The sequence below is a fragment of the Balaenoptera borealis genome (assembly GCF_965194805.1).
Source record: "Balaenoptera borealis genome assembly, chromosome: X".
Lineage (NCBI taxonomy): Eukaryota > Metazoa > Chordata > Mammalia > Artiodactyla > Balaenopteridae > Balaenoptera > Balaenoptera borealis.
In genome coordinates this window covers 112,539,460-112,561,272 of record NC_138881.1, presented here as the reverse complement: position 1 = coordinate 112,561,272, position 21,813 = coordinate 112,539,460, and the positions used below count along the sequence as shown (strand labels likewise).

Sequence of the window (21,813 nt, the reverse complement as noted above, 5' to 3'; positions counted from 1 at the left end):
AGCACTGTTTTTCTAAGACAAGCACAGAGTCAAAAAGATAAAACTGAGATCTCAAAGTCATTTCAAGTTTGTTGCAGGCCCCTGTGGGCCGCCCCATGACTCCCACCCCAGTCTCATTCGGAGGGAGGATTTATGCACTCGTCTCTAGACAGTTGGCTGTTTGTTTTTCCTACCCGTACGAGGGTCCTCGACTTCTGATAACAGCTGCCCTGCTCTTCCCTTTGGTGGTTGCTGCTCCCCAGCCAGTCACATGATTATGGAAGAGCTGCCCATCACAGGAAATTGCTAGAGCCTCATGTCAGGCACATGGCCCAGGTCAGGCCAATCCCATAGTATCCCATGCCCCTTTCCACATGGATTACGCTCGAAAAAGCTCATGTGACCCAAGCCTAACCAATGAGAATACTTCTCTGATTTGGGGGCTGGGGGTTTAATCCTGAAATAGAGAGTCTCTCTTGCGGTTTCTAAGCTTGGGGCTGTATGTGGCTATGCCCTCACCCACCCTGGTCTTCCATGTCCATCACCGGGAGGAAGTCCATCTTCAGCAGGAGAGAATGAGAACAGCATGCACATAGAAACACTTAGAAACACAGGAGGAAGGGGGTGGGCAGTGGGAGGGGAGGGAGGAAAATGACCTAACTTAAGTTCCTGATTCAAGGTCCGGAGCACGTATGGTCTGTTGCTTTTTTGTTAAGCAGGTTTCATTTGATTCATTCAACAAATACTTACTGAGAACCTTCTAGGTGCCAGGCACCATCCTAGGGTCTGGACATAGAGTGTTAAACAATGCTCTCGTGGAGTTTACATTCTAGATTGAGTTGTGCTTCTGTCACTTGCAACTGAAACAGTGCTGCCTGCCAGATCGTGGAAGAATGTACACGCTAAGGATAAGGACCAGAGAGAGAGAGAATCTATACTATAAACAAGGGAGTCTGAAATTTCTTGAGCAGAGAACTCACGTGATCTTTCACAGAAGTCTAAATTTGAGGCAGGCCAGGTTGGAAGTGGTGACTATGAAAAGGCTGGAATGGCTGGGACTTCAATCTGCTCCATTTTTGAAATGCTCTCATGAAAAGGATGTCACGGTTCCTGGGATGAAACACAACTTAGAAGGAAAATAAAGTGCTTCTGGGAAGTGCTCCAGGCCCAGCTCTTCTGGCGCTCCCACCGCTCCCCACCCCCATTGGTTGTGTGCTTCAGCCTTCCCTGGGCCGCTCCATTTTCCATTTACGTGGGGTACAGATGCCACTGACTGGAACATGGTAGCTGAAGGGAAGGCCCATAGGAGCTCCCGTCTAGGCTGCCCTCTCCCTGCCCCAACGCACCCACTTAAGATCCATCCCAAGTGCTTCCTTCTCCAGAAGACTCCCTTGACTGCACCCACCCATGTAGAACCTCCTTTGAGCTTCAGCCACTCTCATGTCCAGGCACTTTGCTCATAGCAGAGGTGGCTTTTTTTTCAGGTGAGACTCCTGCAATTCAGTAGGAAGCTGCATGAAGACCAGAACCAGACTCGCCTTCACCACCTCCCCTATGGAGACTAAACCTGTGCCCGATGCTGCAGAGGGGGTGTTCCACCCCAGTTGGTTGATGGGGCTGATTGTAGAGATGGCTCAGGGGTACAATGAGCAGAAGTCCTTCTCCTGGGACAGCCCTGGTTTCGGCCTATTTTATTGCCATAATTATCAGCAGCGTCCTCTCACTTTCAAAAGTATCTCGTGATAAAACACATTGTCACCTACTCATCTGGAGAGTAGTGAAGGGGATACTATCACAGCCAAGTTGAAAGAGCTCCTGATATAAGACAAAAATATTTATAAAATCAAAACCGCATTATATTGCAAATCTGTGCTCTGTCACTTGGAACTGAACACGCTCCTTGCAGAGCTCTGGAGAGTCTTGCCTGCTTGGCTGCATCTGGTTCCCACACTCGCTTAAACACATGAAGCATTAAAGCCATAGTTCAGCCTGTCACAAGATTCAGGTATTGCCTCCATTTATTTCATGCCATGGTATGTAAAATAGCACTGTTACGCCCCACAAAGACTGGAAAGGCTCCCGAGCTCAGCCCAGAACCAGAAAGAGTTCAAAGGCAATCATGAACACACGGGAAGTCCAGCAGATGGGGCAAACTGCTGCTTGATGATTCTTTTCAGCTCTTAGCTTGTGAAAGTCTGCCTCCCAGGGGCAGCCAGAAGAGAAAAAACCAGCCTCATCCCATCACCCTCCCATCTTCCTCTCTACCTCTGTCTCCCCAGAGTTACGGCATCATCCTGCCACTGCTCCAGTTGGGAAGTTCCATCTGCTTACCATACTCACGGTCTTCAGAGTGGAGTGCCTACGAGACAAGCATTTCTCCCTTTGGTGGATAAAAGAGGGCTACAAATTCCTTTTTTTCTTTTGAAACGTTTTATTTTATATTGGAGTATATTTGATTAACAGTGTTGTGTTAGTTTCCAACAAGGGCCACAAATTCTTTGACATTACTCCCACTGGGATATGGGGTCTACGTGCTCTCCCCTCACATCTGGGCTGGCCTCAGTGCCTTGCTGCCCAGTGTGGCAGAAGTGGCCTTGCAGCGTCCACCTGGGTCTCTCGGAGCCTTGTACTTCCACGTACAAGTCCAGCTGCTCTGAGGATGTGGTGCTGGAGAAACCATGTGAAGAGATGCCGTGGACTCCAATAAGGAGAGAAAGAGATGCCCAGGCAGCCCCTAACTGTTCCAGCCCCCAGCGGTTTGGATCATTCCAGCTGAGTCCCTGGATATCACAAGTCATCCCTGCCAAATTGCAGATTCCTGAGCAAAATCAATGATTGTTGTTGTCTTAAGACACTACATTTTGGGGTGGTTTGTTATGTAGCAATCCATAAGCAGGGTACTCCCTCTTGCCAGTATTGATTTATCACTTCTTGGAGCATAAGTCTGATGCGCTATTAAGCTCTAGGACCAAAAGTGAGGATGGGGAAGGACCAAGGGGTGAAGGGAACGCTGTACTTCTGCACTCCTAGTTCCGTAATGTGAGAGCAAGACTGGGGGTAGGTGAGAGAATTGTTAGACAGTAAAGGGGATTTTTTTTAATTTAGTATTACGTGATTATTTTTAGTTTCCTTTTGTTTATGGCAAGTGGAAATGGTTTTGTGTTTACCATAGTGAAATCAAATTATACTTAAAAAAATAAATGTATGTCACACCCATTAGGATGACTACTATGGAAAAAAAACCAGAAAATAACAAGTGTTGGCAAGGACATGGAGAAATTGGAACACTTGTGCATTTCTTGTAAAATGGTATAGCAGCTGTAGAAAACCACATGGCAGTTCCTCAAAAAATTATACATAAAGTTACCATGTGATCCGGCAAACCCATTTCTGCATATATACACAAAAGAATTGAAAGCAGAGATTCAAATAGATATGTATACACCAGTCAGTGTTCATAGCAGCATTATTCACAATAGCCAAAAGGTGGAAATAACCCAAATATCCATCTACAGATGCATGGATAAAGAAAATGTGATATATCCATACAATGGAATATCATTCAGCCTTAAAAAGGAAGGAATTTCTGATACATGCCACAACATGGATGAACCTTGAAGACATTATGCTAAGTGAAATACGCCAGACACAAAAGGGCAAATATTGTATGATTCCATTTATATGAGTTATATGCTTTTATGAGTAGTCAGACTCACAGAGACATTAATTCTGGTAGCTAGCTGCATTCTTCAAGGACCCGGCAGCAGAATGATGCACCGCTGAGTCATCCCAGTTTTATTGCCAGGGGCCCAGCAGCGGGGGAGCCCCTCTGGCTCAGCACCTCCCCAGAGGGTGCTTCCAGCCCTCCAGTAAGAGACCAGACTCTTAGAGGTCAGAAGAGTTAACCACAGGGCATAGGTACTGCTGGGACATCCTGCAGGCATGCAGGGCTTCCCACCTTCCCCAAGGACGGGGAGCGCACGCACACTCTCGGGCAACGACTCCGGAGGACCACCCCTCCCTGCGGCCTCGGGGGTGGACCCGTGCGTGCTACCCGGACCTGGGTTGGGGTCGGAGTCTGGGGGAGAAAGGTCAGGCCTCCCGGCTCCCCCCAGGGCCAACCATCTCGACCCAAGGCTGACCAGCTACCGCCCAAGGGTCTTTAAACCTCCGCTCCGGATGCGCTTAGGTACTTGGACGGGGGACGCGCGACTGGAGAGCCGGGGAGCGGAAAGGTCTGTCCGCGACCACCCTCGGGACACTAACCTCGGCGCGGCGCTGCCAACCTGTGAGCGCGCATCCATGTGGAGGGGCAACCTGGCACATGTGGGGCGTCTTGGCCCAAGTGGGTTGAGGAAGGCATCAATCTGGGGGTGGGGGTGAATTCTAGAAGATCTGCTGTTGCTAACACTTGACACAGCTGAGGATGCGAGCTATTCGCCAAAGCAAAATGGAAAGGATTAACTGAAAGTCTAAATGAACGAGAACTCCACCACCTTCGCCCCAACCTCCCTTCCCCACTGAGCTTCCAGAATCCTGGCAACCTGGCTTATGACCCCAGGTAGGAGGTGGGATTTTACTCTATGTAGTAGACACCTCTGGTGCCTCTTGTCCCTTCTGCTTAGGCCACCTCTGATTTCACCTGCACAAGTGCACCATTTTGTACAAGATCAGACTGACCTCATGCTGGCAGCGGCTGACCTTCAGGGAGCATTAGGTCTCTTTTTGCTTTCAGTTTCAAGGCCTTCTCTGATGCTGTATGTGCTATGGTCTGAATGTTTGTGTCTCCACCCCAGAAAATGTATATGTTGAAACCTAACCCTTAAGGTGATGGTATTAGGAGGTGGGGCCTGATTAGGTCAGGGTGGGAGGTGATTAGGTCCTGAGGGTGGAGCCGTCCTCAGGAATGGGAGTAGTGCCCTCATGAAAGAGGCTGGAGAAAGATCCCTTGCCCCCTCTGCCAGCAGAGGACATAGTGAAAAGAGGCCAATCTACGAATCGGGAGGCGGGCACCATGATCCTGCACTTCCCAGCCCCCAGACTGTGAGCGATGCATGTCCCTTGTTGATAAGCCCCTCAGTCTGTTGAAGAGCAGGAGAAATGATCTGGTATCCTGAAAAGCTGTAGCCTAGGAGTAAGGATGACTTGGAAATAAACCAGCTCTCACACGCATTGCAGCCTGCCTTCCATTCATCCGAGTAACCCGTCCCCACAAACCACACACCTTGAAATTGGATTAAGTGTATTCCAGATAGCTAGCAGTCCCAGGCACCTGGGGAAAACAAATCTTCTTTAAAGGAATATAACGATATCCTAGGCTTCAAATTATATCTTTAATTTGAAATCTAATGCCCAACACATAATCAAACACATAAAGATTTAAGACACTATGAGCAAGAACCAGTAGAAATGACAGCCAATAGAAAGCAGAAGAACTCCCAATACCAGAATTTTCAAGCTTGATTGTAAAACAGTGATGCATATTTTGTTCAAAGGGAAAACGCCAAGCGTCACAATTGTGGTAGGAAACTGAAAACCATAAAACAAGTCACAGCAGATTTTAAAAGAAGAAGAAGAAGGAGAAGGAGAAGAAGCTAAGCAAAAAAAAAAAATGTCATGATCATTAGGATAAAAAAATACTATGCACTTATGACTGTGTTTGGATACGTCCTAGTTTTCCCTAATTTCCACATTTTTTTAAATGAATTTTTATTGTAGTATAGTTGCTTTACAATGTTGTGTTAGTTTCGGCTGTACAGCAAAGTGAATCAGTTATACGTATACATATATCCCCTCTTTTTGGATTTCCTTCCCACTTATGTCACACAGTGCATTAAGTAGAGTTCCCTGTGCTATATAGCAGGGGTCCCTAACCCTGGGGCCGAGGACTGGCAGGAACGTGTCCTGTTAGAAACCAGGCCGCACAGCAGGAGGTGAGCGTCCCAGCAGGAGGTGGGCGGCGGCGGGGGTGGGGGTGGGGGGAGCGAGCGAAGCTTCATCTGTATTTGCAGCTGCTTCCCATCGCTCGCATTACCACCTGAGCTCCACCCCCCGTCAGCATTATGGTGAGTTGTATAATTATTTCATTATATATTGCAATGTAATAATAATAGAAATAAAGTGCACAATAAATGTAATGTGCTTGCAGGGAGATCAGCTCGGTGCTTGGTGACCACCTAGAGGGGTGGGATAGGGAGGGTGGGAGGCAGACGCAAGAGGGAGGGGATACGGGGATATATGTATACGTATAGCTGATTCACTTTGCTGTACAGCAGAAACTAACACAACATTGTAAAGCAATTATACTCCAATGAAGATGTTAAAAAAATGTAATGTTCTTGAATCAGCCTGAAACCATTCCCCCCGCCCACCCTTCCCCCACCCCCCCGCCCCGGTTCATGGAAAAATTGTCTTCCACAAAACCGGTCCCTGGTGCCAAAAAGGTTGGGGACCACTGCTATACGGTATGTTCTCATTAGTTATCTATTTTATACATAGTATCAATAGTGTATATGTGTCAATCCCAGTCTCCCAATTCCTCCCACCCCACCCCCCCAATTTCCACATTTTAAAAAATCAGCATTAAAAACTATAGGAGCACAGATTGAGGTTTTCTTCTTGATGTAATCAGAATGATTGAAAAATAATTGAAAAGAGGAAAAAAGTCAGAGCATTAGCTTCATTTAAAAATTATTTTCTTCTTCCTCTATTTTAGCTACAATAAAAATAGTTTCATTTTTCCTAATTATATACATTTAGATATACACATAAAAGTTCAAAAACCAAACAAACAACCTGACTTAAAAATGGGCAAAGGACTTGAATAGTCATTTCTCCAAAGAAGATATACAAATAGCTAATAAGCAGATGAAAAGATGCTCAACATCACTAATCATTAGGGAAACGCAAATGAAAACCACAATGCGATGCTACGTCATACCCATGAGGATGGCCATTATCAAGAAAACAGACAATAATAAGTGTTGGCGAGGATGTGGAAAGATTGGAACCCTTGTGCATTGTTGGTGGGAATGTAAAATGGTGGAGTTACTGTGTAAAGCAGTATGGCAATTCTTCAAAAAAGTTAACAGAATATCTAGTAAACAGCAATTCCACTTCTGAATATATACCCAAAAGAATTGAAAGCAAACACAAACAGATATTTGTATACCCATGTTCATAGCAGCCTTATTCACAATAGCCAAAATGTAAAAGCAAACCCAAGTGTACTAATTTGCTAGGGCTGCCATAACAAAATACTACAGACTGGGTAACGTAAATAACAGAAATTAATTTTCTCAGTTTTGGAGGCTGGAAGTCTAAGATCAAGCTGCCAACAGGGTTGGTTTCTCCTGAGACCTCTCTCCTTGGCTTATAGATGGCTGCCTTCTTGCTGTGTCCTCACATAGCCTTTTTGCATTCTTGGTATCTTGGACTAGGGCCCCATCCTTATGACTTCATTAACTTCATTACCCCTTCCAAGTCCTATCTCAAATACAGTCACATTAGGGATTATGAATTTTGGGGGGACACAGTTCAGTCCATGACACCAAATGTCCATCAGTGGATAAATGGATAAACAAAAGGTTATATATACATGCAATGGAATATTATTCAGCCTTAAAAAGGAAATTCTGACACATGCTACATGGATGAACCTTGCAGGCATTATGCTAACAGAAATAAGCCAATCACAAAAGGACAAATACTGTACGATTCCACTTATATGAACTATCTAGAGGAGTCAAATTCATAGAGACAGAAAGTAAAATGCTGGCTGCCAGGGGCTGGGGGGAGGAGAGACTGGGGAATTATTGTTTAATGGGTACAGAGTTTCAGTTCTGGAAGATGAAAAAGTTCTGGAGATGGATGTTAATGGTTGCACAACAATGTGAATGTGCTTCATGCCACTGAATTCTACACTTAAAAATGGTTAACACGGTACATTTTAGGTTGTGTATATATTACCACAATAAAAAAAAAAGTGCAAGAACTTCCCTGAGATAATAATCATTAAAACTTGGGGAACTCATCTTTTCATGCATCTTTCTCTACACTTATGTATATACATATTATGTGTTTTTTGTCCTTGTAGAAATCCTATTATTTAAGTTCAAAATATTATTATCGTAAGAGATTTCAAATGTAAAGTATAGAGAATCATAATGCAGCTGCCCATGTACCCACCACTCAGTTTTAATAAATTTTAGTATTTTCCCATTCTTTCTTGAGACCTTTTATAAAATTCTTTTATCATGTAATATTCAGTACCTACAATATTATGTGTGTAATGTGCATATAAAATTAAAATGCACACTTGAGAACCCACTACAATACCCAATCTCAGAACTAGGCCCTGTGGATACCTTTGAATCCACCTGTGTCCATCCCCATGTCATCCCCCCATCCCCCTGCCTCTTCCTACCTGCGTCTCCCCCCACCACCCACCCCCAAGAAACACTATCCTGACTTTTGTATTTATTATTCCCTGCTTAAATAGCTTGTCACATATGTATACAGCTCTATTCTGGCCACCTCTTGCTGCCTGAAAAACTATCTCAGAATTCAGTGACTTAAAGCAGCAAGCATTTAATTGTATCTCATGATTCTATGGGTCAGGAATTCAGGCAGGGTTCAGCTAGGAGATTCTTTATTTCACAGAGCGGATGGGCTGGGCTGGAAGGTCCACATGGGCTCCGCATAAATTTGGAGGCTTGGCGGGGATGGATGGGTAAAAGGCTGGGTTCAGCTGGGACTGTTTACTGGAGCCTAGCCTCCTGAATGACTGACTCTGGGTAGTCAGACTTCTCCTAGGGTAGCTCAGGACTTTCAGTGTTCCAAGCAAGCCAAACAAAGCTATAAGACTTCTTATGTAAGTCAGAAAGAGAAAAACAAATACAGTATGCTAACACATATATATGGAATCTAAGGGGAAAAAAATGGTTCTGAAGAACCTAGTGGTAAGACGGGAATAAAGACACAGACCAACTAGAGAATGGACTTGAGGATATGGGGAGGGGGAAGGGTAAGCTGGGACAAAGTGAGAGAGTGGCATGGACATATATAGACTACCAAACGTAAAATAGATAGCTAGTGGGAAGCAGCCGCATAGCACAGGGAGATCAGCTCGGTGCTTTGTGATCACCTAGAGGGCTGGGATAGGGACGGTGGGAGGGAGGGAGATGCAAGAGGAAAGAGATATGGGAACATATGTATATGTATAACTGATTCACTTTGTTATAAAGCAGAAACTAACACACCATTGTAAAGCAATTATACTCCAATAAAGATGTTAAAAAAAAAAAGACTTCTTATGACTTTTTGTAGAAGTCTGGAATGTCACTTCTGCTGTAGTCTACTGCTCAAGCAAGTCTCCAAGGCCAGCCCAGATTCAAGGGGAGGGGAATTTTCTCTGCCTCTTAATGGGAGGACTAGAAAAGAATTTTTGGCCATCTTTATTTTATCACAATAGCCCCTAAACAGTATGTTTTTAGTATTTTTAATGCCAGATGGTGGCAGGGACCCTGTACATGTGGAGCATTCCACAGCAAATGTCACCTTCTCAATTAGGCTTATCCTGATATCTTGTTTTACCTCCTTTCTTTTTTTTTTTTTGCCTTGATTTATTTTATTTATTTATTTTTTATACAGCAGGTTCTTATTAGTTATCTATTTTATACATATTAGTGTATATATGTCAATCCCAATCTCCCTTTTATTATGGAAAATTTCAAACGTATAAAAAGGTACGGTAGGATCATGAACTCCACACAGACCGATCACCCAGCTTCAGTGATTATGCGCTCATGGCCAATCTTGCTGCCATACCCCACCTATTTCCCCCGACTCCAATCAAGCCATTTCCATCCCTGAATAATTGAATATGTATTTCTAAAAGACAGGACTCTTTTTTAAACACATAACCACAATATATTATTCCATATTTTAAAAACCACAACAATTCCTTGATATCAATGTATATTCAAATCTGTTCAAATTTCCAATTGTCTCATAAGTATCGTAAATGTGTGTGTATTTTAAAGTTTGTTTACTTGAATTGGGATCCAGATAAGGTCCATACATCACTATTGATTGATATATATATATATTTTTTTTAACAGTCTTTTTCTTTTTTCTTGGCTGCGCTGCACGGCTTGTGGGATCTTAGCTCCCCGACCAGGGATTGAACCCGAGCCCTTGGCAGTGAAAGCACCGAGTCCTAACCACTTGACCACCAGGGAATTCCCTGGTTGATATTTCTTTTTTTTTTTTTAATAAATTTATTTATTTAATTTATTTATTTTTGGCTGCATTGGGTCTTCGTTGCTGCGCGCGGGCTTTCTCTAGTTGCGGCGAACAGGGGCTACTCTTCGTTGCAGTGCGTGGGCTTCTCACTGCAGTGGCTTCTCTTGTTGCGGAGCACAGGCTCTAGGCTCTCTAGTTGTGGTGTGCGGGCTCTGTAGTTGTGGCACACGGGCTTAGTTGCTCTGCGGCATGTGGGATCTTCCCGGACCAATGATCGAACCCGTGTCCCCTGCGTTGGCAGGCGGATTCTTAACCACTGCGCCACCAGGGAAGTCTCCCTGATTAATATTTCTTTAAGTCTCTTTATCTATAGATTTCTCCTTCATGTCTTTTTTCTTTGCAACGTATTTGTTAAAGAAACCAGGTTGTTTATCCTGTAGACAAACAACTGATAGCATCTTAGACTGAATGAAACACAGGAATATTTTTGGCTTATCAAACCTAGAAACTTTTCCACGTTCTCCAATTTTTCACTTAACAAGCACAATACTCCACTTTCTTGGCACTTGAGACCATAGAGGTTTTGGTTGCCTCCCCAGCACCAATTTCAGACTTCTTCCTGTTTCATTGAATCTTGATCTTGTTCAACATATTCCAAGGGAAATGAACTGTAATCTTAGCTCTAAAAGTGGGCTTGATTGGGCAAAAGGCAATCCCACCCCCAATTTCCAGTTACTGGTTAAGAAATGGGACATTTGAGCCCATTCTGGCTAGTGAGACTTGAGAGATTTTTCACCACTTTTAAGAGAGTTGCACAGAAAGCCTTTCTTGAGGAAGCCTGCACTCAGATGACTGTTGGCAGCCCCTCTCCTGACCACAAGAAGGCCCGGACTTAGGATGAAGCTGGCACTACGGACAGCAGAGTAGACCAATGGAAACCCCATGGGTTCTTGGCATCCTAGTGGAGCAGTGGATCAAACTGGTCAGGCCTGAGCTACCTCTGGACTTCCCAGTTACGTAGCCAATAAACTTTATTGTTTAAGCCAGTTTGATCTAGGCAATATGACTGGAAGCCTAGAACATGCTAACTGATACAAAAGCCATTAAGATGACTCCAATCTGGCTTCCTCTCTGCTGCAACCAAAATAGACTACTCACCATTTCCCACACTCCCCTGCAATTTTTTTCCCTATGCCTCTGCCCAAGTAGACGTTTTGGCTGAAACCTTTTCCCCCAGCCTTCTTTCCGCTATATCTACCTGTCCAAACCTTTCCCATTCTCCCAAGTCCCATTTCAAATATCGCTTCTCCCTGAAGCTTCCCCCAGAATGCCCTCCTGCCTCCCCCTCCCCGTTCTGAGTTTCTTCTTTGAATTTCCTCGCATCAGGTGTGCCCCCTCTTCTAGCACTGAATGAAGACTTGCCTTGCATTAGAATTGCTTGTACACTTGATCCCTCTCCCCTACTAGACTTTAAGCCCCTCAAGGGCGGGGACAATTTGCATTCATCTCTATCCCCAAAGCACCTAGCACAGAGCCTGAGACACAGGAAGGCCCCATAATAATCTACACTCTACACTAAGTCCCCTACATACGAACCTTCAAGTTGCAAACTTTCAAAGATGCGGACATGCATTCGCATGTCCAATCACGTAAGTTAGTTCACGTGTCTGGTGTACATTGTCACATACGTGTATCCTTTACAAGTGGTTGTGCTTTTGTGTACTTTACTGTACTGTACTGTATAGAGTACAATAGTACAGTGTCTTTATTTCAAGCCCAGGATGTCTGGAGCAAGCATAAAAGCAGCGGTGATGTAGCTGGTACTGCCAAGAGGCGCCAGCTGTTGTACTGAACTACTGTACTTTTCAAGGTACTGTAAGATTTAAAATGTTTTTTAAATTTTTTGTTTGTTTTTTATGTATTATTTGTATGAAAAGCATTATAAACCTATTACAGTACAGTACCATATAGCCGATTGTGGTAGTTGGGTACCTAGGCTAACTTTGTTGGACTTATGAACAAATTGGACTTACGAACACGCTCTCGGAACAGAACTTATTCGTCTGTAGGGGACTTACTGTAGTGAGTTGAACAGCAACAATGCCGAATGTGGTTGCTCCTTTAACCTATGTGACCCCAGACAGTTGTTCTCTATGAAGGCTTAGTGACCTTTTAAAGAAATTATGTCTCCAAATTCACAAGTAACATATGTAAACACATTTTGAAAAAGGGGAGGGCAGATTCAACTGAAGGCAGCATCTTCCCCTAAGTTCCAACCAAAGGCCAGGTGGCCCCTTGTGGACCTTGTTTAACCACACCTGACCAACTAGAGCAAGGGTTGCAATCATTAACAGAATGTCTTCGGAAAGGTGACTTCGGAAGTGCTGAGCTTCAGGAAGACCCACACTGAGGAGGGACCAGACAATTTTAAGAAAGGGGTGGTTTGGAGACCTCCCTGGTGATCCAGTGGTTAAGACTCCATGCTTCCAATGCAGGGGGTGCAGGTTCGATCCCTGGTCAGGGAGATAAGATCCCACAAGCCGTGTGGCATGGCCAAAAAGAAAGAAATAAAAATTTTAAAAAAGAAAGAAAGAAAGAAAGGGGTGGTTTGAACACCAGCCCTGGTGTCAGACAGATCCCTCTTTCAGTACTGATTATGTTCCACATATGTCACCTTGGACAAGTTCCTTCCACTCTCTGGGGGCTCAGCTCCCTCATCTAAGAAAATGGGGGGAATAAGAGTGCCTACTACCTCAGCGGGTTGTTGTGAACAGGAATGAAGCAATGCGTGCAAAGTGCCTACATGCAGTAAGCGCTCGGTAAACATGTAACTGCCATTAACAACAAGCAGGATGACCCTCACAGGGTGGGAGGGAAAAGCAGTGGAAAGTAGGGGTAACGGGGACAGGACAGCAGGAACGAGGAGGGAACAACCTCTCTCTGAGCAGACTTTTTTGTATAGCCCTGACTCTCATTATGTTTCGCCATAATAAGTAATTATAACTAGGATATGGGAGCCAGGGGCCTACATGAAATATAAACACTAACAAATGAATCAAATTGCTCTACAGGTGAATAACACAAAGTCATTTTGGAAAACAGCATTTTGATTGGATACTGTAAGGCTTACGACAAAGATCTGTCCACAAATACTGGACTCTAGTTAATAAATCTGTTACAGACATATGTAACTACTTTATGATACTAGGGTCGAACAAACTAGTGAATCAAGCCACATTCTCACTGTCAAAGAAAAAAAGTTTACGAATAAGGAAAAGGGGAAGGCTAGGGTGATTCCTGTGGTGGGGATGAGAATGGAGACAATAGCCTTATGAAAATAAACATACCGATGTCTCCACTCTCATCCATACCACAGAATTCATTCTAGCCCAGATACAGAAGTAGATATAGATGTGTGTGTACATGGGTTAGTATGCATGCTTATATTTCCTAGCTCTGTCCACTGGGAGGACCTAGAAGCAAGGACACCCCAACAGTCATAAGCACACCTGGCACTCAGATCTTTGTTTCTAACGCCATTGTCCAATAAAGGAACCAGGGCTCCTTGAAGTAATGGCTGATTCCAGACTGCGGCAGGGAAAACCCAAGGTGAACCCCGTAATGTCCTATGGTGCCAGGAAATAGGAAAGTGCTTGAAAAGGGGTGGGGCTAATGGGAAGGTGCATGGCAAATGTTCTGGGGGAAACATGTGCAATATAAATGAACCTGTGATTTATGTTCAAAGCTCTCAAATACTGTCATAATGAAAGAAAAAAAAATGTTAGGAAAAGAAGTTCTACTGAAAAGCTACCAAGTTTGAAAGTCACTTCAGTCATGAATCATAATGGGGAAGCTCGTTATGAAGTACACTCACGCTGTATAAAGAGAAAACTTGAAACTTAATTTGACAGTTTTTATCGGTAATGCTTGAAGTTACAAATAATAATGAAAAAACAATTAAAAAATCATTACTCTTTCAAGTGAAGTATCTATAAAATTCACATTTCAAAATGGCAAAGAGCACACACAACCCTTCATGCCAGAAAGTTATTCTGTCTGAAGCTGCCCACAGGATCATAAAATAAGCCAGCAGAAAAACTTGAAGATCACATTAGAGGAACTCTGTAATCATCTTTGAAAATGCTTCCCAGTGCCAGAGGAAGTCAGTTTACATTCTTAAAGATCAGTTATGATCTCAAAAAAGCTCTTTAATGTACAAGTCATTTGGAATTATTACCTTCAATGAGCTTAATATTTTCCTCTATGCTCTCGGTGTATTAGTTTCCACATAAGAGGTAGGCGCCAAGGTTAAGTGCCAAAGAACTAAGAGCCAGGTTCTGGAATAAGATTGCCTAGGTTCGAATTCCTCATCTGCCACTTCTTGCTGTGTGATCCTGGGCAAATTATGCAACCTCTCCGGGCTTGCATTTCTTCATATGTAAAATTGGGATGATTAAAACAACCCACTCCACCTCATAGGGGTTATCATAAGGATTCAGAAGTGCTTAGTATGGTTCCATTGCATATGGTGATAATTCAATTAATGATTAATAATAAATAGGGTTTTGGGGTTTTTTGTTTGTTTGTTTTGCTCAACCTGAGAATAAGTCTTGCTTCCCATTCTAGGTAATTCAGATATAATTTTTAAATATTTTATTTGCTTTTTAACGTTCTATCATTTATTCAACAAATACTTATCGAGCACTGTAATTTGCCAGGCATTCTTGTAGGTGTCTGGGATATAGCAGTGAACAAGACTGTCCCAGTCCTGTCCTCATGGAGCTGATGGTCTACTAGGGGGAGACAGCTGATAAGTAGAGAAATAAAGGTGCTTGTCAGGGAACAGCTCTGCCATGCATGTCCCCACATAGGCCATGAGGACAAGGTCAACTGCAGTCTGACCCAAGTCTCAGACGAACGCCCTGTGACCCTCCCAGGAACATGGTAAACAGCCATGTGAGGAGCCGTCGGGAGGCCACTGGTCACCCACCTCCCGATCTTGTGGGGGCTGCCATGAGGCAGTTTCTGGTCCGCCTCCTTGGTTTGCAAAAGGCGTGGGGCTTCCAACCTTGCCGCCCCACTGAGGGTACAGCTGCGGGCTATACAGTCACTTAGTTGGAGTACGGAGCTGACTCCTCCAAGACAGGGCAATCCACCACTTGTGTCATCTGTCTTCCCTGTTTTGGTATCATCCTGTGGGACTGGGGATGCAACAAGTGGACAAAATGCTGATCTTGCCTATGCTGCTAAGTAATAAACTCTCTGCATCAGCCTTGGGCTTTGTTTCCTCTGCACCTGAATCGATGGCAGAGTTGCGAGTCCAACCTAGCAGCTGTGGCAGTAGTTGCCATTTAGGAACTGCCTGACCACTTGACAGAGCTAAGGACAACAAGGAAACTATAACAGAGGTAATGTAATGGAGAGTGACTTTGAGGCTATTAGGGAGACCAGGGAAGTGTTCACCAAGGTGATACGTGAGCCAGACCGGCTGATCTGGGGGAACCGAGTGATAGGCGGAAGGAACACCACGTGTGAAGTGAACTGAGACAGGAGGCAGAGGATAAATGAAGTTAGACCAGCAGGCAGAGGCTAGTTTACACATGGGCTTGCAGGCCTGAGGACAGCTTGAGTTTTCAAGTGTTACGGAGGCAAGTGATATACAGTTGACCCTTGAACAACACGGGGGTCAGGGGAGTAGTCAAAAATCTGTGTAGAACTTGTTAGTTCCAAGTGCGCAGATTCAACCCACGGCAGAGCATGTAGCGCCGTGGGTATTTATTGTAATATTCAATACATCTGTGTATAAGTGGCCCGCGCAGGTCAACATCATGTTATTCAAGGGCCAACTGTAATCTGATTTATATTTTTTTTAAAGATCATCATGCAGAGAAAGAAAATAAAAACAAAACACACACACAAGAATGAAAAAAAGATGACCCAAACTGCAGTGCAGGGGCTGAGCGAGAGGGGCGAGCACGGAAGTAGGGCGCAGCGGCGTCCGAGCGCTCTGGCGAAGGGTGCTTGTCATGCAGCGAGGTGGGGAAGAGTAGATTATCCACCCTTGTAGGAGTTTGGCTTTTACTCGGAAACTGGGAGCCACAAGAGGGATTTGAGCCCAAGAGTGACTCAACCTAATATTTTAATTAGGATCACTTAGGCTGCTGCGTTGAGAGACTGTGTGTGTGTCGGTCAGGGGGAAGGGGGACAAGAATGGAAGCTGCTATGGCCATAATCCAGGGAAGAAATGATGACCCATCTGTCCACGGCAGCCTTCCCTCCACGAATTTGACAACTGAACCTGAGACTGTCTCCTCTGTGAAATGTGCTTACAATAGATAAAAATAATGTATATAAAGCACTGTAGCACAGCATCTGACACATATTAAACCTATTAAATAGTAGGTATTATGCTGGCTTTGCCAGTTTTATTCCTAAATCCTCTGCACCCACTTTCAGAACAGCTCTTAGAGGTTCTTGTGCCTTTAAAAACGCAAATAAAACCTTATCACTATCTACTTAAAAACACTGAAGTGCCTTCCGTCTGTGGAATGCAGAAAATCCACCCTCCTGGTCACCGCCTACCAGGTAGGTGGTCCATGGTCTGGCCCTGGCCTTCCTCTCCAGTCTCAGGGCCTGCCCCTCTCCTTGCTCGCAGACACTCTGGCCTTCCTTCTCTCCCTCCAACACCTCAGATGGCTTGTCACCATCTCAGTGCCTTTTGCATTTGCTGTTCCTACCATGAGAACTTTCTACTCCAATGCTTCATGCGGCTGGTTTCTCTCCCATTCAATCGCAGTTCAACCATGACCTTCCCTGGCCGCCTTATCTAACATATGGCACCCACCCCTCATCCCCCAGTCCCCGGCACATTGCTGTTTTAGGTCCTTTACAACCTGCCACTATTGGAAATTATTTTGTTTACTGCCCCTTTCCCCAACTAGAATGAAATCTTCACGAAACCAGGAACCTTGCCCATCTTCCCCAGCACCTAGCACAGAGCGGATGCTCAGTGTATTTCTAGGATCTCAAATGCAGGGAAGGACATTAATTGATTAACTTTCCAAGCTAAAGAATTAAGGCAGTAGCCCAGGTTATCTATAAATCTTTTATACATGGAATTAAAATGGGGACCTAACTATATTTACAGGTATAATACATACAATATTCTAAGCATTCACAAAATGGGAACATATGAAGGGTTTGACACATGAATTTTCCAGGTTGCTAAGGTTTGCTTCTTCTTTAAGCACCAACATTCCCCTGGATGGTAATACTCCTAAAACAGGGTCCATGTTGCCCTAGCTCCTAAAATCAAGCAAATGAAATTTCATTTTCCTTTCCTTATGAACATCCCTATTGTAAGGGGTTGTAATGAAAGAGCAGCCCTGAGGGATTACTGGAGTGTGACGTTTATGACCATTTGCGCCAATCCTCAATGACTACACGGCCCCAGAAGGCTACAGCTTTTTTCTTTTGAATACTTTTCCTCTACCTTGACAGACTGCTATCCTACAAATTACTGCTATTCCTGTCAGTATCTCCCCTCCCCTCCCTTATAAACGGACTATATCTGATCTGTTGAAAATTGGTTAAAGAAATAAAATTGTTAGAACTGTATGCCCCAAAAGCAGGTTAAGTCAAGTCTGTCTGCACAATATTCTTCAAAGTGTGTGAGCTTCAGCAGGCCTTTCCTTCCTGGCTGTTACCTGGGTTTCTTGCTGGGTCTGTCAACCAGCTAAAACAGAACCACAAACTAAAGAGTCTGCACAAGTCAGAAGGGGAAACAGTTCAGCTTCTTCATGATATTGTACCAACAATCAGACCGATCTTGGTTTAATCCCTGACACTTACTAGCCATGCACCTATCTTCTCGAAACATTCATTTTTCTCAGCAGCGACTTATGTTTATGGAGCACTTGCTAAGCCCCAGGCCGCTGTCGTGTTGCACCCGTACTTTCCCATATAATGAATCCTTACAGGAAGCCTGTGAAGGAGACAGCATTATCCCCATGAATCAGTTGAGAAAACAGGTTCCAAAGTTAAGTAACTCAATGTCACATAGCTAATAAGCAATGGTCAGGACAGTCTAACCCAGAACTCTTAGCTATTCATTCATTCAACAGCCACCATCTGAGCTGCTACTATCTTTGAGGCACTAGGTATACACCTCAGTGAACAAGACAGATAGAAATTCCTGCCCTCCTTTATTTTATACATAGTAGTTTGAACCTCTTAATCTCCTCCCCTTATCATGCCCCTCCTCCCTTCCCTCTATACTACAATGAAATGAAGAAATTCTTGCCCTCCTTATATGGAGCGTACATTCTAGAGGACATGAGAGGAAGAGACAAACAGTGAGCAACAAATACAAATGTAAATTATACTGCATGTTATTAGATTATACCACTCAAAATTGCCAGCTGCCAACTATATTGACCTACAAAAATGGTAATTTCATACGGTTCGACCTAAGAGAAGGTGGCAAGTGCAACTGAAAAGAGGAGGGTGAGGAGGGTCCGCAGTCGGAGGCAGGGCGCAGTGGTGAGTAGGGCGGCCCCGGAGAGCCCAGTGAGGTGGCGTGCTGAGGACACTACACGCACACGGGGTAACGCCCACCTCGGCCTCAGAGGTCACGAAGATCAAATGAGATGACAAAAGTGAAACTTTTTGTAAACTAGGAAGTTCTAGGACTATAACAAATTATTATTTAGTATCATTTAAAGTTCCCTGTTCTGCTGCTGGGAATTACAGCAAACTTTTTAAGGCATAAATATAGCTGGATGGCCTGCAAGGTTACTAGTTCATACCTTACCTGGAGCAGAGAAGCAAGGAAGAGTTTTGGCTTAAAACTTTTCTTCCTGCTCCCAGAAAACAAAAGGTTTTGTTGTTGTTCTTTAGTCGATAGAGTATTCTCTACCCAAAGAAGGTAACAGTGTATGTATGAAAAACTGCTGAACTGCAAGTGAGGTTGCGATCGAAGCAATTTAACAGAATTCCAAGAGAGAGCCATGTTATTTTAGCATCGGAAAATGTAATAAACTATATACCACGTGTCTAAAATCTGAGGTCTCTGAAGTAGGTAAGAATCTCACTAGCTCCACCAACCCATTCTACCAGATAATCATTATTTGCTGTGCTTGGTAAAGATTACAATTAAACTAGCTACTAAAATTTAACAGACAAGGAAAAGGTAACCAACAGAAAACTACACTAGGTTAATTTGTAGAGAAATAACAGGTATGCATAGTTTCTTTTAAAGAGACAGCCTTTATTTTAAGGATTTTTACATTGAAGACTTCAAAAAGTGGTAGGTTTTTAGAACTTATTTACCTGTATTTAAAAGGAACTGTTGACAAAGATTCGCCAGAAATAATCTGAACAAGCGGGAAAATACAGTTAATACTACTGAAACCTACTAAAATAACTCCAGGACATATGGTTTATCCAACATAACGATACCTCTAAATGCTGTCACTGATATGAAACTGACTGCTTCTTTTCTAAACACACAGTGGTATAACTAACAATATTCAATCACTTCTGTTCTTTCCTGAATATATAAAAATTAAAATACCAATTAGAAAACTAATATATTCTCCTCTTTCAATGTTTCTTACAGATACAATTTCAATATTTTCATTCAATAGTGGTGTGGTTTAAGAGATTTTTCATTCACAAGTCAAACAACAATCCACCCAAAGGGAACTGATAGTCTATAGGCTCATAGTGCAAATAAAGAGTTCGGGAATGCAGCAACTGACCTTTCTAAAATACAAAACGGATAAAATTCTTAGAAGATACATGCAATAAGCTCTACTAAGCAGCTGGCCACAGAACTAGAACATCTGATAATTTTCCTGGTGACTTCAATGGGACTCCAGATGTTTCCAAACTCAACTTGAACTCTCATCTTAGGCTTTGTATTTTGCTTTTCCAGTTTCGCTAATGACACAAACATGCTATAAAATAAAAATCCAGAGATTCACATTAGAAAAGTATACTGTGAAGTGAAAGGCGAGAACAGTACTTGGCATGTCTTCTATGAACAGTATTCTGCTGCAGGGGTTTTTACAAAACAAACGGCCTTCCTCATCTTCCTCACCCGCGTTCACAAACGCGTTCTTGGCACTCCTGCTTCCAGAGGAGGTGGTGGGTATTTGAAGGAGAGTGAATTAAAAGACTTAACCTAGTTCATTTCTCGCTTACTTATGAGCACATCTATCATCTGAAATAATAATGGGACAGTTACTGTATATTAAACCTGTTCAACTGTTTAGCCAGCAAGAAGTGTTACCCTAGCCTGGCCAAGTTCCAGCTTTAAGGACGTCTGTACTTGACTACAGCTTTATGTGACTAATGGGAACCATCAGTCTGTTCAAATTATGAGGTGCTGGAAAGAGAAAACAATTCTTCCCTTTTATAAATTTTTATATGGGTTCTGAAAAATGAGAATGAGGAAAAGAAGCATTACTTACATTCAAATCCCTGAAGTATTCATTATAGTCAAGGGCATATCCTACAACAAACTTGTCTGGAATTTCAAATCCAACAACTAAAAAGAATCACATCATTTAGATACAGAAAACATCACTTCCAAATCTAATACGTGCAAACATTCTCTAAAGTGACTCTAAGCCATTTCATATAAAACTTGTTGGGTTAAAGCTGGTTAAATGATTGACAAAAAGTATTTCACTTACAGTCTGGTCTATATCCAACACTTCGCGGGGTCCTTTTCACCAGCAAGCTGTTAATTATAAGATGTGACATGTGACACACGGAGACACTGCAGGGCATTACAAAAGAGAACATTCACGTTCTGCAGCACGGCTTCATGTGCAGTTTACAATACTATGTATGGTCAGTCTTAACAAACCCAAAGAAACACTATGAAATGGAGAGAGCTAAATCACAGGGCTCCCTGGGCAGGGGTAGCAATGAGTTCACACTACAGATGAGGCCCTTGACTGATCTTCACCTGGAACACGATGGACTGTTCTGAGAGCTGCCCCCTGACTACCCACACGCCCATCAAAGGGCAGCTACTTGGGGAGGATGAACAGGTGGGGAATGCCAACGAGCAAAGATGACAAGTAAAGGCTTTCAGTCCAAAATCCCTGGAAAACAATCCCTAAGCCACAAATGGTGTGGGAGAGGTGAGCATCACCTTTCAAGACTTTTAGTAAATAGCTTACAAAGAGGAATATTCGCCTAAAAAAGAACTAGCACGCTAAAGGAGCTAGTATTTGTTTTTGAGAGCAGAAGCTGCAGGTAGGATGCGTCAACTCTAACGAAAGCTAATTTCATAATCCAAGTGCTGCCTGCTGAAATTTTTCAGCCATTAAAAAACCTGTAATGGTGCTCTGAAAGCCTTTACAAATGATAAGGGCAGTCCCAATAAAACTTAAGATTTCATAACTTCCTAGATAAGTATATTAAAAGGGCTGGAAAGGACCTAAAGTGATTCTCAACCTTAGCTGCACATTGGAATCACGTGGGAACCTTAAAAAATATATAACAAAACTCAGATACCCAGGCCATACCCCTCACTAATTACATCAGAATCGCTGGGGATGGGACACAGATGTA

General features: G+C 43.4%; 1 protein-coding gene across 1 annotated transcript in view; it reads right to left on the bottom strand.

Annotated features, from left to right (window-relative positions):
* Positions 1-19,468: 19,468 nt before the first annotated feature.
* Positions 19,469-21,813, bottom strand: part of HPRT1 (hypoxanthine phosphoribosyltransferase 1) — a 33,180-nt gene continuing 30,835 nt past the window's right edge. Inside the window, exons 7-9 of the mRNA XM_082377988.1 lie at positions 20,925-20,971; positions 20,700-20,776; positions 19,469-20,183 (exon numbers count right to left, since the gene is read on the bottom strand). Of these exons, the coding sequence (XP_082234114.1) occupies positions 20,136-20,183; positions 20,700-20,776; positions 20,925-20,971 (172 nt within the window). The 3' untranslated portion in view covers positions 19,469-20,135. The remainder of the gene's footprint in view (positions 20,184-20,699; positions 20,777-20,924; positions 20,972-21,813) is intronic.